General features: G+C 43.3%; 2 protein-coding genes across 2 annotated transcripts in view; one reads left to right on the top strand and one right to left on the bottom strand.

Moving 5' to 3' along the window:
- LOC134353520 (osteocalcin 2-like) overlaps nt 1-5482 on the top strand; it is a 37521-nt gene extending 32039 nt beyond the window's left edge. The window contains exons 21-22 of the mRNA XM_063061519.1: nt 1840-1915; nt 3180-5482. Coding sequence (XP_062917589.1) covers nt 1840-1915; nt 3180-3318 — 215 coding nt within the window. The 3' untranslated portion in view covers nt 3319-5482. The remainder of the gene's footprint in view (nt 1-1839; nt 1916-3179) is intronic.
- Nucleotides 5483-7852: 2370 nt separating this feature from the next.
- The window catches only part of ddx47 (DEAD (Asp-Glu-Ala-Asp) box polypeptide 47), a 45159-nt gene continuing 36093 nt past the window's right edge, over nt 7853-16918 (bottom strand). Inside the window, exon 12 of the mRNA XM_063062807.1 lies at nt 7853-8279. Within this exon, the coding sequence (XP_062918877.1) occupies nt 8160-8279 (120 nt within the window). The 3' untranslated portion in view covers nt 7853-8159. The remainder of the gene's footprint in view (nt 8280-16918) is intronic.

Raw genomic sequence — 16918 nt, 5'->3', positions numbered from 1 at the left:
GTTTAATATGCTCTAGTGCAGGGGGTTTTATGTCAAGAACCCCTACCATTAACCGAGGTTGGAAACCCCTGCTCTAGTGGATTCACAAAGAATGATTTTGGGAAGCTCTATAAACCTCTTTGTTCCGCATTATTTGAATAATTGCTTTCTCATAGGTTAACCTGGCACTGCAGTATTTGAATAACAGCTTTCTAATTGGTTAATTCTTATTTTAAAATTTGCATGGAATTTTCCTCATCTCTGTGGGTGTAAAAATAGTTTTTCTATGCTAGGTGTTCTCCCTCTCCCTCTCCCCCTTAGTAAACCTCTATCACTGCTTGCTCAACCTCCCTTTGTCCTATCCACTCTTAACAAAACAATCGTGAAATAACAAGTTTTCTGCTTCTTTCCTGACTATGGATAAAACCTTGGATCAAGAACATCGGAATCCAACAGTGATGTTTACAATACCTGTAAAAAGTATTCACCCCCTTGGAAGTTTTTGTGTTTTACAACATTGAATCACAGTGGATTTAATGTGGCTTTTTTGACACTGATCAACAGGAAAGACTTTTGTGTCAAACTGAAAACAAATTTCTTCAAATTGGTCTAAATTTATTACAATTATTAAACAAAATAATTGATTGCATAATTACTAACCCCCTTCAAGACGGTATTTAGTAGATGCACCTTTGGTAGCAATTACAGCCTTGAGTCTGTGTGGATAGGTCTCTATCAGCTTTGCACATCTGGACACTGCAATTTTCCCCCATTCTCCTTTACAAAACTGCTCAAGCTCTGTCAGATTGCATGGGGATCAGGAGTGAGCAGCCCCTTTCAAGTCCAGCCACGAATTCTCAATTGGATTGAGGTCTGGACTCTAACTTGGGCAATCCAGGGTATTAACTTTGTTGTTTCTAAACCATTCCCCCATGCAGCTTTGGTTGTATGCTTGGGGTCATTGTTTGCTGGAAAACAAATCTCCCAAGTCACATTTCTCTTGCAGACTGCATCAGGTTTTCCTCCAGGATTTCCCTGTAGTTTGCTGCATTCATTTTACCCTCTACCTTCACAAGCCTTCCACTGGTGAACCACCCGGACAACAGTTGCTGTATGCGCAGTCTCTTCCATGAAGCTTGTAACTCCTCCAGAGATGTCATAGAACCCTAGTCCCCTTCTTGCACAGTCACTCAGTTTTTGAGGATGGCCTGCTCTAGGCAGATTTACAGCTGTGCCATATTCTTTCCATTTCTTGATAACTGACTTAATTGTACTTTAGTGACTTGGAAATTTTCTTGTATCCATCTCCTGACTTGTGCTTTTCAATAACCTTTTCACGGAGTTGCTTTGTCTTCATGGTGTAGTTTTTGCCAGGATACTGACTCACCAGCAATTGGACCTTCCAGATACAGGTATATTTTTACTACAATCAATTGAAACACCTTGACTGCACACAGGTGATCTCCATTTAACTAATTATGTGACTTCTAAAGCCAATTGGCTGCACCACTGATGATTCAGTGTGTCATAATAAAAGGGATGAATACTTAAACAATTATTTTATGCTTTATAATTGTAGTTAATTTAGATCACTTTGTAGAGATCTGTTTTCACTCTGACGCAGTCTTTTTTTGTTGATCAGTGTCAAAAAAAATCCAAATTAAATCCACTGTTTCAATGTTGTAAAACAATAAAATGTGAAAACTTCCAAAGGGCAGTGAATACTTCTTAAAAGCATTGTCTTTTGATAGTAAATTTGTTTCAAACTTTTGAGTTTTCCCAATGAACCTCATCAGAGCAACTTCCTGATACTCCATCACATTGACTTATCATCTCAATTATTATTCTTCATTGTTCTAGGTCCCTTCCTCGAGAAGCAGAAAGCCAACTCTGTTGTGAAGAGGCCCAGAAGATCAATCCGTGAATATTATGAAAGGTCAGACACATGGAATTTAATATTCTTTTTCAATGATCTTTCTTCAGCAGTTCTGGTTCGCTGCTCCACATTCATGAGAGATACAGGACCCTTCATTCCAATTACCATCCATTTACCTTAATCCCACCACTCACCTACACTGAAGGGGCAATTTTCAATGGCCAATTAACCAACTGGCACAATAGTATAGTGGTTAGCATATCGGTGTTCCAGTGCCAGTGACCCAGGTTCAATTCCTGCCACTGTCTGTAAGAAGTTTGTACGTTCTCTCTGTGAGTGTGTGGGTTTCCTCCGGGTGCTCTGGTTTCCTCCCACATTCCAAGGACATATGTGTTCATTGGGTGAAATGACCTATTACTGTGTTGCATTTCTCTCGGATATGGGAGAAAACGGAAGCACCTGGTGGAAGCTACGCAGTCAAAGAGGGAGCCTGCAAACTCCACACCGACAGTGCAGAAGGTCAGAATTGAACCTGGGTTTCTGGAACTGTAAAGCAGCAGATCTGCTACCAGCTGCAGCGCTAATGCTACAAACCCAACCCCGGGGGATTCTCGGATATGCTTCCCCGCTGAGTGTCGGTTGGTAGAGGTGACCAGAGTTTGACTATCTGCTGGTGTTTGGTCAAAAGGTCCGGGGGCTTTCAGGGTGCCGGTGGGGGGGGGGGGGGGTGAAGAATTCCAGAATGTAAGATGTAAGGGAATAGTCTAGGGCTGAGGAGTACCTGAGGGATACAGTGGGTTGAAGCGAAGCTTAGGTGAGGATTTAAATGTAGAACACTACAGCGTGCAGGCCATTCAGCCCACAATGTTGTGGCAACCATTTGACCAACACTAACATCAATCCAACCCTTCTACATAAGCTCTTCATTTTTCTATCATCTGTGTGCCTATTGAAGAGTTTCTTAAATACCCCCAATGTATCTGCCTCCACCACTACTCCTGGCAGTGCTCCCAGCACTCTCCACTCTCTCTAGGGGGGTGAGGGGTGAGAAGTTCAGGTAAATCCAATGAATCCTGTTCCCAACCACCAACAACTCCTCGGAATCAAAGTGGAAGTTTAAAGAAATGTTCTAAAAATCCTCTCTAACATAATGAAGCAAGGTCTACAACAGCGTGGCTGATGTATAGGTGAACAAACTTTTTCATCACGGTCTCCAAACTAAAATCCTTCCTTCCTAACCCCCAAAACATTCCACTCCTCACACTCTGTTGTTTTAACAAATCAAAATACAGCACCATTCTTAACATTAATGTCTTCATTCTAGGCACCGGGAGTATTACTACAAGACACCTTACGAGCATCGTAGAGAACTATGTGAGTCCTTCTATCCCTGTGATTACCTGGCCAACAGGATTGGATTCCAAACTGCCTACCAACAATACTTCGGAAATTATTATAAATAAACTCGAGCCCAAACATCAGCAATATCACAGTACAGTACTTTATATCACACATAATGTTTATACAATGGATTGGACCGTGTTAATTGGAATGCTGAACGAATACTTGTGTAGTTTCCATCAGAGTATTTAAATCTAGTTCTGCTGGTCACAGCTTTTGCCTGTTAAGAACCTTTGACTTAAGGGGTCCTCACTGCTGTCTGGAACTGGGATGAGATAATGTTTTGCTTACTAATAACCCAATCCAATCTTCCACACTACAACTCATGGCCTGCTTTGAATCTTAAAACTGAACAGATTTTCCAAATCTCTGGTGACTAAATTATGGTATTCTCCACACCCCACGCCACCCAAGCGCATCCATTCCTTTGCCAATTTTACCATAAGATATGTACAAGCTGCTATTTCTACTGAATGTATGTCACCTTTGTCCTTTGAAATAAGTGTGTTGTGAAAGGCTTTCATGAAATATCACCATCCCAATCCCTCAATATTAGACACCTAGAAGGCTGCATACCAGAAGAGCATTGCACTCAATCTTTTTCCAACGCCAAGGTGTTCTAAGCTGGCCAGAGCAAAGTATTTGCCCAGACAAATTAGCTGCTGGCGGCAAATGGGCTTTTCATTGTTCCGAATTTAGCCCTTTTCCTCACCAAGGCCACAGTGCGGTTGACGTTGGGGGTGGAAACGTGCCTGTGGTTTACAAGGATGTGTGCTCGTGAGGGTAGAGCTCACCGCTGTTGCACCTGCAAGTGTCTGGTGCCAACACCGAATGCCTGATGAAGGATTGCTCCACAGCCAACTAAAATATCCTTCGCCTCAACAAATCTAGCAGACAGGTTATTGACTTTTTCCTATCCTTTACTCAGTTTAAAAAATAAAACGATTTCCAGTTCGGCTAACATTAAGCTTGCCATAAACACCGAGCGGTAAAGAGATTGAATAGCCAAGAGCAGGTGAGGGTCTATCCTTGCATACCAACACACAAGGCTGAAAAAAAATGAAGTGCTTGAAAACACGGCACATTTAAATCAGTGTGTTTGCATTCTGTGTGATATAATTGTGCATGTGATGAGGTAGTGGGTTACCCAGTGGACGCCAGACCTGAAGGGAGGCAAACACTCCTGATGTAGTGCTGCTTGACAGTACTAGACCAAATACATACATAAGCATATTTTGGCTGCTTCTAGGGAACCAGATAACCTCTTGTCACGATCGCAGCCAAATGATTTATATACGAGCAAACTGTGTAGTACTAGCATGCCAAGTTTATGTATAATAACATCACACGACATTTTCCAGGGTTGAGGTTATGTGCAATATCGTGTAAACTAAATGAAATAGTGTACTTTTCTTCAGCATGGAGTAAGCTGGGCCTCCTACTGTGTCCTTTTTAGAGTTCAAGCACCAATGTTTACTTCTGTCTTAAGGCACAAATGTATTATAATTTAAACATCAAAAGACACATGGTCATCCTGTCTCCAACAAGCCCAAATACTGACTGTACAGTTGTACATAGTTGAAACTTAAGGCGTTTAAGTTTTGTAAATTATTTGTTTAGACTGACGCTGTAAATTGGCTCTGTGGGGCGGAACAGCATTGGACAAGAATGGGAGCATTATTTTAAAACAAGCTCTTTGGTTGCTCTTTATTTCTGTGCTAATGTAAAAAGTTTTGCAGGAATTAAAATTGTTTACAGAGCTACTCTCTCAGGATTAAAACTGACCTGAGGGTCAACAAGCGACACCCAATCAGTTCATTTGTTAGAGAGTAAGGAATCCTAGAAAACAAGGGGATTAGTATTGTGTAGAGTCTGCCCTGAGTAGACGCAGATTTCTAATGTTTGCATCAGTTTTTAAGAGGATGAAATAGATTTGTACAAACAAAGAGGATAAACAGCTTCCTTAATTTGGGAAAAAAAAATTCCAACAATACTCAGAGGGATAAAACATACCCTCACAACATGGTAACTGTTCCCAGGGGTTAGGGGAGACCAGTGGTGTCTTTGGTTAGGTATTTCATAATGTTCAGAACTAGTATCACTGCACAAGCTGAAAATAATGCACTTACGTTCTTTGCATTGTATTTTCCTACTTTAGTTAAGCAGAAATCCTGTAGTTTGATGTCTGTATTTTATGAATATAACAATAAAACGAATCATGTTTGAGTTGTGTCTCAGTAACGGTGGTTGGTACCACAAGAATTCGTCTCATCTATGCTCTGTCAAAGCCACTTTACATTTAACATGGCACTCTTTACAGTACCAGCGACACAGGGTTGAACTCCCGTCGCAGGTTGGTAAGTTGACTGGTCGTTGTAAATTGTTATGTGATAGCTGGGTGGCGTGGCCTCAAGGCCCCATATTCCATGTTGTACCTCATGGAAGATCGCCCTTCTTACATCTCTTGTGTTCGAACTATTACAAGGAGGATCTTAGCATTGAGAAGGTAGCCAATAAGGAACACCCAACAGGCTGGAGTTCTTTGGGGAACAGAAGGCTGAAGGGTGACGGGATAGGGCTTTTAAACTACAGTTTTCAGATGCAGGTACAGAGTAGACACAAATACAAGATGATCACTTACCAAGAAAACAACCTTCATTCAGGGTGGTTAGTGTGGGGAATTATTCCCGACAGCAGTGGTTGAGGCAAGTAGTAGAAGTTTTCCTTAAACTTCCCCTTAGATTCCCAGGAGCTGGAATTATTGGTGGTTGGGGACAGGGTTCATCGGATTCACCTATCCAGCGGATGGGGTGAGAGTTAGGTTAGGTCTGAGGATAACCATTTTTGTGTGAGAGTCACAGATGGTTCTGTCAGAGGGAGGGTGGTGGAAGGTTAGAGATGAGGTTACCAGTACTCACTACTGGGAACACTTGATGGCTCTGGGCCCTGTACATGCTGGAGTTTAGAAGGACGAGGGTGGTTAAACAAGTAAATGGAATAAATAGATCAGCTGATGGAGGAGAGTGGGAGAACAGAACAGCTCAGTCACCAGAAATAAAAGCAAGCTGTTCCCAGGTTTCAGAGTTGTTCCTCGCCCCACAATGTCTGTGCCAAACGTCATGCCAAAATTAAACTAATCCCTCCAGTCCCTGTGTATTCTTGTACCTATCTAAAAGCCTTTCAAACATCTCTATGGTGTTTGTTTCCACCACCATCCTGGCAGCCCAATCAGGCACCTACAACACCCTGTTTAAAAGAAAATTTACCCCGGCACCTTTAAACTTTCCCCCTCGTCTCTCCCTCCTTAGATGAATATTCTCTAGTTCTTTTCAACCTTGAGAAAAAGATTCAGACTATTCATCTGGTCACTTCTCTACAAGAAGGACGTGGATACTATAGAAAGACTACAGAGGAGATTTACAAGGACGTTGCTCGGATTGGAGAGCGTACCTTACGAGAATAGGTTGAGTGAACTTGGCATTTTCTCCTTGGAGTGACGGAGGATGAGAAGTGACCTGATAGAGGTGTATGTGATGAGGCATTGATTGTGTGGATAGCCAGAGGCTTTTTCCAGGGCTGAAATAGCTAGCACAAGGGGAAGGAGCATAATTTTAAGGTGCTTGGAAGTAGGTATAAGGGGAGTGTCACAGACAAGTTTTTTTTTACTCAGAAAAATAAAGGGTACGCGCTAGGGAAATGCTAGGCAGTTTCTAGAGTAGGCTACATAGCACGACATTGTGGGCCGAAGGGCCTGTAATGTGCTGTAGATTTCTCTGTTCTATCCTACTTACACCTTTCAATTTTATAAAGTTTCACTAGGTCTCTCCCCAGCCTCTGCCACTCCAGAGAAAACAACCCAGGTTTTCCACTGTACTTCCAACACAGTGACAATAAATCATTTTACCAACCATCACTGAAGATAAGTTTCTGAATCAACTCCGATCGAACCTCTTCCATCAGATTGCAAAGACTGGATCACTGATGAGACTGTGAGTCTAGGCAACCAGAAATTCTGAGGCCCTGGAAGCCCATTGATAGCAGTATTGTTCTCTAGCCTCTGATGGGGTGGGGGTGGTGAGTAGCCGAGAGGCTTGAAGAATGGAGTCACCAAGAACCTCTACCAAAGCAACACACACCCTCCCCTCTTGTCTTCTCCTATCATTTTGGATCTCCCCCTTCCCCTCCCACTTTCAAATCTCTTACTGGCTCTTCTTTCAGTTAGTCCTGACGAAGGGTCTCAGCCCGAAACGTCGACTGTACCTCTTCCTAGAGATGCTGCCTGGCCTGCTGCGTTCACCAGCAACTTTTATGTGTGTTGCTTCAAATTCCAGCATCTGCAGATTTCCTCGTGTTTGCGTTATTTTCAACACCGTTATTTCACTCCCAGATAACCATTACATCTGGCACATGCCAGCCGTAAGAACTACTGAAAGAACCAGTGGCACTAATAGGAATATTTTCTTTCACTTTAGAATATTTAGTAAATTCTTGTACCCTGTTGGTGCGGTCTTTCATTGATTCTATCATGGTTATTGGATCTATTGACTGTGCCCGCAAGAAAATAAATCTCAGGGTTGTACATGATGACGCACGTACTTCGATAATAAATTTACTTTGAACGTTTCAAGTGATACTTTACAAGTGGAAATTCTCTTTGAAATAAAAACACAACCTTACAAGGTTTTTTTCTGCGAGAGACAGAACATTGCCTGGTTTGCCAGGAACAGCTGTGCAAGACAGCAAAAGGTATGACTTCATCTGGCAACGGTAAAGTCTTCGCAGGAGATCCAAGTGAACAGATCGAACCAAGCGCTGGTTGATTCTAGCTATGGCCAGCTTACAACATATAAATATCACAACCAATCTGTTCGCTATTTCAGCAGACTGTCCACGGTGAGGAAACTCAGCGATGCTTTTTCCTCACTTTGCTGCCTGCCACTTTTCTCCTGATGCCGAGCGACTGTTCGGTATCGTCATCGTCTTCCTGCGGCCGCTTCCTCTTATCCCCCCGTTCTCTAAGCTCCTGTAGAAAAAGCATTAACATCCGCTGTTATAACGGCACTTGGTCACTAATGCAACCAGTGAGCCCAACATCAAACAGTATTGCCAGAAGTCCCTGAGAAACCTGTATACTACCCACTATTCGATCAGTGAGAGACAAAATGGATGCCACTTGGGACACACTGGTACCCCACAGACCACCAGATCGTTTCAGTGTTACCGGTCCTAAGAGTCCGAGACCTGCACATAGGATGTGCTGCTGCCAATCAGTGGCCACTTTATTAGGTACAACTGTGCATTAATGCAAATATTTAATCAGCCAATCAGGAGGCAGCAATTCTACGCATAAAAGCATGTGGTCATGGCCAAGTGGTTCAGTTGTTGTTCAGTCCAAGCTTCAGATGGGGGAGGAAATGTGATCTAAATGACTTTGACCATGGAATGATCGCTGGTCACAGCCAGAGTGGTTTGAGTATCAGAAACTGCCGATCTCCTGGGATTTTCACGCACAGCGGTCCATAGAGCTTACAGAGAAAGGTGCAAAAAGAAATCCAGTGAACTGCAACTCTGTGGGCGAAAATGCCTCATTAATGAGACAGATCAGAGGAGAATGGCCAGACTGGATCAAGCTGACAGGAAGGTGACAGTAACTCAAATGTGTTACAACAGTGGTGTGCAGAAGAGCACACTGGGTCCCACCCCTGTAACTAATAAAGTGGCCTCTCGAGAATAGGTTCAATCCTGACCTCGGGTGCTGTCTGAAAAGTTTATATGCTTTGTGACGCGAAGCAAAGCTATCGGACAATTGATGCTAATGAGAGAGATAAGAAAGACAATGGAGAAACATTCAAAATGCTAATAAGAGAGAAGAGAGGCATTAACAGAAAAGAAACACAATTCAGAATCTTGACAGACCGGTTGCTTTGAACCTGAACTGTTTGCAGTTTGATGGACAGGTGATACCCCAGCAGGGGGATAAAAACAGCAGGTTTGCTAAGGCACGCAACACACCATGAGACCCTGGAAAGAGCAGTGTACCCCCACAAGTGCTGGGAGTTTGGAGGTCCGGTTCGCGGGAACCGACCAGAGGCTCACAGGGTGTAAAGGTACGATCAGTGGGAACCTGGGGTGTGTGTCCGCCCTTGCCTGGGTGCCGGGTTCACCACGGAAGAACGATCGTATCCAGAACGGAGGGGTCACAGTCAGTGACCACAGCGGGGATTGGAAGACATAAAAGGGTCTGCCCGGAACCAACTGCGAAGACATCAAAGGTCTGCCTAAACCAAATTGCATCCCTCTCTCTCTCTCCAACGGCACAACAGTGATTACTGCGAACTGCACTAAACTGAACTGAACTCTGCTTCACTTAAGACTGATCATTTTACCCCTAGAATGCGATAGAGCTTGGTTGATTCCTATTACCCTATTTCTGTGTATATGTGTGTAATATCATTGCTAACCTGTTACATTTATATCCTTACGATTAGAGTACTGTATTACTTATGTCTTTAATAAAACTTTATTAGTTCCTAGTAATCCAGACTCCAACGAGCGTTCCATTTCTGCTGGTTTGGCAACCCAGTTACGGGGTACGTAACAGCTTTCTCCATGACAGTGCTGATTTCCACTCACATGGGAGATTAGCTACAAATTACCCCTCAATGGCGAAAACATGAATCTCTGGAGAACTAAAGGGCATATGAGAAAGAATAAATTGTAAGGGCACAGGGAAATAAGAATGGGGGAGTCTAGGGCCAGAAGGACGAGTTTCAGAATACAAGGACATCTCTTTAGAACAGAGATAAGGAGGTACTTCTTTAGGCAGAGGATGGTAAATCTGTGGAATTCATTGCCACAAACAGCTGTGGTGGCCATGCCATTGGGTATATTTAAACAGGAGGATGAACGTTTCTTGATTAATAAGGGTATCAAAGGTTATGGGGAGAAGGCAGGAGAATGGGGCTGAGAGGAAAAATCAATGAGATAGGATCGAATGGTGGAGCTAAATAAATGGGCTGAATGGCCTGTGTGTTTATAGTCTTATGAAAATGGGACCTGCACTAGAGTTAATATGGGACAAGTGGCCACTTCAGAAAGGGGGGGGAAACAGGTGTGTTTTGCTGTGCCAGAACCTGCTCTCCACTGGCACGGAGATTGCCTACGAGGGCTGGTGAGCAGTGCTGAGCTGCAGCCATTGCCGGGGACCATCAGTGACAGCTCCACGAGCTGGCAGACCGCCCGGATGACAGAATTTAGTCACCCCCTGATGGATGCGATGGAAGCTGGCAGTCTCCTCATCTGTGCCCGCACAGCCCTCCCCAGCCCAGAGGTTTCTCTATGGTAGCAAACGAGGCCAAGCCACAACATTATAACCTTCGTTCACTGCTGCATCCGTTATGTAACCTGATTCTGGCACCAGGTTATTAATATCTTAACCAGAAAAACATGCTGATGAATTCTTTATCAACCAACACATCTTCACTCCCGCAATCTCCAGAATCAGAGCTATGACATCATTTCAGTCTGCTTGCAGAACAGCTCAATAATTAATACTGATATTTTGTCAGATAATTTTTAATTTTGACTCTTAACGGCTCCAGCTGAGCATTCAAGTGTTTCATTGTTATTGCTGTGACAGTGCCACAGTCCAAGCTGAGCCCTGAGCTCTCACTCTCTCCTCTCCTCCCACCCCTCCCTCCCGACCTTTGGACCCCCGCCATCCAGGCCAGGCACTCTTCTCACTGCTGCCATTGAGAAGGTGGTACAGAGCCCTCAGATTCCATACCACTGGGCTCAGGAACAGTTACTTCCATTGAACCATCAGGCTCCTGGACCAGCATGGATAATTGCACTCACCTCAGCTCAACTCTGAACTGATTCCACAATCTATGGACTCACTTTCCAAGGACTCTACAACTCATGTTCTCAGTATTATTATTTGTTTGTGTATATGCGGTTTGCGTTTTTTTGCACATCGATCATTTCTCCGTCTTTGTCGTAATCAGAATCACAGACTCATAGAACACTGCAGAAACAGAAAGAGACCCTTCGGCCCTTCTAGTCCATGCTGAATCATTAATCTCCCTAATTCCATTGACCTTCACCAGTTACCATCACCCTCCATAGCCATCCCATCCATGTACCTATCCAAGTTTCTCTTAAGTGTTGAAATCAAAACTGTATTCACCACTTGCACTGCCAGTTCATTACACACTCTCACCACCCCCTCCTTAAGCATTTCACCTTTCACCCTTAACCCAGGACATCTACTTGTGGACTCACCACAGTGGAAAAAGCCTGCTTACATTTACCCTATTAAAGCCCCCTCAATTTGGCAACCATCTACTACCACTCTGTCTTCTCCTGAGAAGCCAATGTCTAATCCACTATACCACCTCATCTCGAATGCCAAGCAACTGAGCGCTCTTAACCAACCTCCCATGCAGGACCTTGTCAAGGACTTGCTATAGTCCATGTAGTCAACATCCACTGCCTTGACCTCACCAGCTTTCCTGGTAACTTCAAAAAATAAACTAGACTTGGCTTACCACACACAAGGCCATGTTGACTATCCCTAATCGGTCCTGGTCTGTCCAAACACTTAGATATACAATCCCTTAGAATACCTTTGAATATTCTTCTCACTACTGATGTCAGGCTCATCAGCCTATAATTTCTTGGCTTATTCTTAGAGAATCTCTTAAACCACGGGACAACATTAACTATCCTCTATTCCTCAGGCACCTCCACCGTAGCTGAGAATGTTTTAAATATCTCTGTTAGGGTCCATGCAATTTCTACACTACCTTTCCACAAGGTCTGAGGGAACACCTTATCAAGCCCTGGGGATTTATCTACCCTAATTTGCTTCAAGACAGCAAACACCTCCTCCTTTGAAATCTATCTAGGGTCCATGGCCTCGCTGCTGCTTTGCCTCACTATACCCTCTGTGTCCACCTCCCGAATAAATACAGATGCAAAAAATCCATTTAAGATCTTCCCCATCCCTTTCAGTTCCATGCACAGGTTACCACTCTGGTCTTCCAGAGGACCAATTTTGTCCCTTGCAATCCTTTTACTCTTGATATATCTGTAGATATATTAGGAGTCTCCTTCACCTTGTCTGCTAGGGCAACCTCATGCCTTCTTTTAACCCTCCTGATTTCCTTAAGTATTCTCTTGCATTTCTTGTACTTAAGTACTTTTTTGTTCCTACTTGCCTATACCTGTTATGCACCTCCTTTTCTTAACCAGGACCTCAATTTCTCTCAAAAAACCAAGATTCCCTAAAACCTTTTATCCTTGCCTTTTATCCTGACAGGAACATGCAAACCCTGTACTCTCAAAATTTCACTTCTGAAGGCCTTCGACTTACATTTGCCAGTAAACAGTCTGTCCCAACCTACACTTGCCAGATCTTTTCTGATACCATCAAAATTAAGCTTTCTCCAATTTATAATCTCAGTTCCAGGAACAGACCCATTTATTTCCAAATGACATTATGATCACTAGATGCAAAGTCTTTCCCGACACAAAATTCTGCCACCTGCCATCTCGTTCGCTAATAGATCTAGTATTGTACTTGTATGTCTTTTATTGTTTCTATTGTATTTCTTGGTTCTACTGTGAATAACTGCGAAGAAAATAAATCTCAGAGTAGTATATGGTAACATATACATAATTTGATAATAAATTTACTTTGAATTTTGATTTTCAGAGTGTGGGGGCAAGGAGAGTAGCCACATTATATTAGGCAGGAAGCTAAAGGGTGGGGAGATTGATTATAATGGGTAGACTGTTGGAAGGAAACGATGGTTGGAGTTTAAGCATCAATTCCATTAACACATTCTTCTCCCTAGGTAAGTCTAGTACAAGTGAGGTCCTAGCGTATAATTTGGACAAGGGCAGGAGGTTGCCTTGGAAACAAAAACCACACACTCTCAAATTGAATTCAAATGAGCCCTTTTGTATATTTGTATTTGATGCTCAGAAAGACGGCCCTGTTCTCAGTGAGCAAGCAGAACAACTGTTCCCAAACTCCTGTTAGTGTCTGTAAGAAGCAGGAGACATCTCCAAGAGGACCACAACTTTGTCGTGGGGTATGGATGATGAGTGCCTCAATGACCCAGACAGCAATGTTGGCTGTAGTCAGGGCTTTGTGCTTTGGCTCTCGGTACAGTCACCCATGCCCAGACTCAGAGTGGCCAGGTTTGGGGAGGGATTCAGCTCAAGGCCAACAATCCTGCCTGGTAAAACAAAACTGTTACGGAAACAGCAATGAAGAATCCTTCCATAGCTGTGTGTATAGGCAGAAAGAGATGGAGGACCTTCATTGGTGACCTAAACAGCAACAGTATAATGGGCAGCAAGTAAGTAACAGGAGACAAACCCCCTGTGCAATTTGTCAGTACTTATTTTTATTTATTTATTTTTTATTGAGATACAGCACGGAATAGGCCCTTTTGGCCCTTCAAGCCACACAGCCAGCAATCCTCCAATTTAACCCTAGCCTAATCACAGGACAATTTACAATGACCAATTAACCCACTAACAGAATCAGGTTTATCAACACCAGCATATGTCATGAATTTGTTGCCTCTGAGGCAGCAGTACAATGCAATACATAATAGGGAAAAAACTGAATAACAGTATGTATATAATATTAAAACATTAATATAATGTATTGTACGGCTGCAGCAAAGATAATAAACTTCACGACACATGGCAGTAACAGTAAAAATGACCAAACGTCTTTGGAATGTGGGATGAAACGGAAGCACCCATAGAAAACACACGTATTCCACAGGGAGGACGTAGACTCCTTACAGAGGACATTGAGATTGAACTCCGACACCCCAAGCCGCGATGCGTCCCTCTAACCGCTATGCTGCCGTGACACCTTGTGGCAAAGCCTTTTACTGAGCCTGAAAAGCCCCTCTCATGGTCTTTGGGAGTTGGGGAGGGAGGGCAGGATCGTAAAATTCAGACGGTTAGGCATCCTGGTAACAAGCAGTCCCACGCAAGAAAATAAATCATCTCCCTGCCCACTCACTGTCACTCTGTATCCAAATGTGAATCAACTTTGGAAATGATTCCCAGAAAAGCAATTGATTCTGACAACATTCTAAAGAACTAATTTTGCCAGTGATGAGATTTAATTAAAAACATTCTACACGGCCACAAGTATGAATCGTATAAACAAGGTTTGAACCATTCCTGCTCATACAGCACACAGTGTACCAATCCTGCCTCCTCTGATGGTATATATAGATCAGCCTGAGTCTCATGGGACATCACAGAAAAATAAAGAACACACACAGTTGTTTTTCCTCACAGGCTCATTGCCTCGATACATAAATACATTTCCTATCACTAAAAAAGATTGTTTGCGGTCTTTATCTAAAATGGGCAACTTAACTCCAAAAGCATCTAAAACAAAAACAGGAAAGATATTAATAAGATTGAAAGAGTGCAGAGAATATTTACAAGGATGTTGCCGGGATTTGAGAACCTGTTATCAGGAAAGATTGAGTGGGTTCGGACTTCATTCCCTAGAGCACTGGAGAACGAGGGGGCGATTTGCTAGCGGTATATCAAATTATGAGGGACTTTATAGAGTATTTGCAAGCAGGCTTTTTCTACTGAGAATGAGTGAGACTAGAACTAGAGGTCATGGGTTAAGGGTGAAAGGTGAAATGTCGAAGGGAAACATGAGGGGGAACTTCTTCACTCAGAGGGTGGTGAGAACTTGGAACGAGCTGCCAGTGGAAGCGGTGGATGCGGGTTCGATTTCAACAGTTAAGATAAATTTGGATAGTCACATGGATGGGAGGGGTATGGAGGACTATGGTTCAGATGCAAGTCAATGAAACTAGGCAAATTAATAGCTCGGCACGGTCTAGAAGGGCTGCAGGGCATGTGCTGTAGTGTTCTATGATCATGACTATGACAAACAATTGATGTGCAAAAGACAAACTGTTTAAATACACTAAAACAACACTGAGAAAATGTGTTGCAGAGTCCTTGAAAGTTAGTTGTGTAGGTTGTGGAATCAGTTTAGAGTTGAGGTGAGTGACGTCATCCATGCTGGTTCAGGAGCCCAACGGATGAAGGGTAATGATGGATGAACTATATACATTCCCAGGTGGTAGGCATCATTGGCAAAATAGAAGTGTATTGCTCACCCCTCAATGAGTGGTTTGCTGGAACAGTTCAGAGGCTGTTAAGAATTAAAATTAGAAAATTACCTAACAAAATAAGCAACATTAATTACCACACCACAACCATTCTACTCACGGACTGAGATGATGCAGTAAGCTCCAATTCTGGATTCTACAGGAAGAGAAATGTTTTGGTCGATATACAAATCACCAGCATGTTTTTATTTTTGGTTAAGATGTCAATAACCCCCAGAGCTACGATCAAATTACAATGTCTGCACTGTGTCCTAAGCTGAACTCTTCCAGCATATGGAGAACCCAGAACTGTTTCTTGGAGCAGTTGGGAAGGCAGTGAAGTGCATAAACAGATCGAACCCAGTGGTCCGTGCTGCTGCTCCCCAAAATCTGTTCGTCTTGCTAACTCAATCTAGCCTGGTCTGCAGCCCAGTGCAAGTTATGTAAGCTGGCAACAAAAATCTTGGCATGCATTTTTTGGGAGAAGTACTGAATACCAGAGTTTCTGTTGAAGGATGACGATGACTTCACCCAAATTATTATGCTTGCTGGCACTAATCACACAATGCCTGCACATTCTGAACGCCTTCCAGCGTTCATGCAGACAACATCTCCTCTTGCTCGGCACACCTAAGACTCTGAGGCCATTGGGGGTTCAGCTCCACGTTCATTCCCCATCAGACACCCATGACCAGTCACTTGGGCGCTCACCAAAGTATTTAACCATTTCCATTCCTTCACACAGTTACATGTCAGGAGACACTGAACAGTGACTCGGGTCAGGATCCGTGGTACCTATGGACTCCTCAACACTCAGTGGCCACTCTATTAGGTACAGGAGTGGAACCGGGTGTCACTTTTTGCTGCTGTAGCCCATCCATTTCAAGGCTCGACATGTTGTGCATTCAGAGATGCTCTTCTGCACACCACTGCCGTAACACAGATACTTGAGTTACTGTCACTTCCCTGTCAGCTTGAACCAATCTGGCCATTCTCCTCTGAGCTCTCTCACTAAGGCGGCGTTTTCGCCCATTCGCTGGACGTTGTTTTTTTTCGTTTTTCACACCATTCTCTCAAGTTCTAGAGTCTGTCTTGCATGAAAATCCCAGGAGATCAGCAGGTTCCAAGATACTCAAACCACCCCATCTGGTACCAACAATCATCCCATGGTCAAAGTCACTTAGTTCACGTTTCTTCCCCCATTCTGATAGTTGGTATAAATAACAACTGAACCTCTACACCACGTCTGCATTCCTTTAAGGAATGAGTTGCTGCCTGATTAGATAAACACACACAAAATGCTGGAGGAACCCAGTGGGCTGTACTTTTCAAAACGCCGACTGTACTTTTTTTCTATAGATGCTGCCTAGCCTGCTGAGTTCCTCCAGTATTTTATTGTGTGTTGTTCGGACCTCCAGCATCTGCGGATTTCCTCCTGTTTGCAGCTGATTAGATATTTGCATTAAAGTGGCTATACTGAGTGCAT

This window comes from Mobula hypostoma, chromosome 11 (assembly GCF_963921235.1).
Source record: "Mobula hypostoma chromosome 11, sMobHyp1.1, whole genome shotgun sequence".
NCBI lineage: Eukaryota > Metazoa > Chordata > Chondrichthyes > Myliobatiformes > Myliobatidae > Mobula > Mobula hypostoma.
The sequence above is the reverse complement of the archived record's forward strand: the minus strand, read 5'-3'. Positions and strand labels throughout refer to the sequence as shown.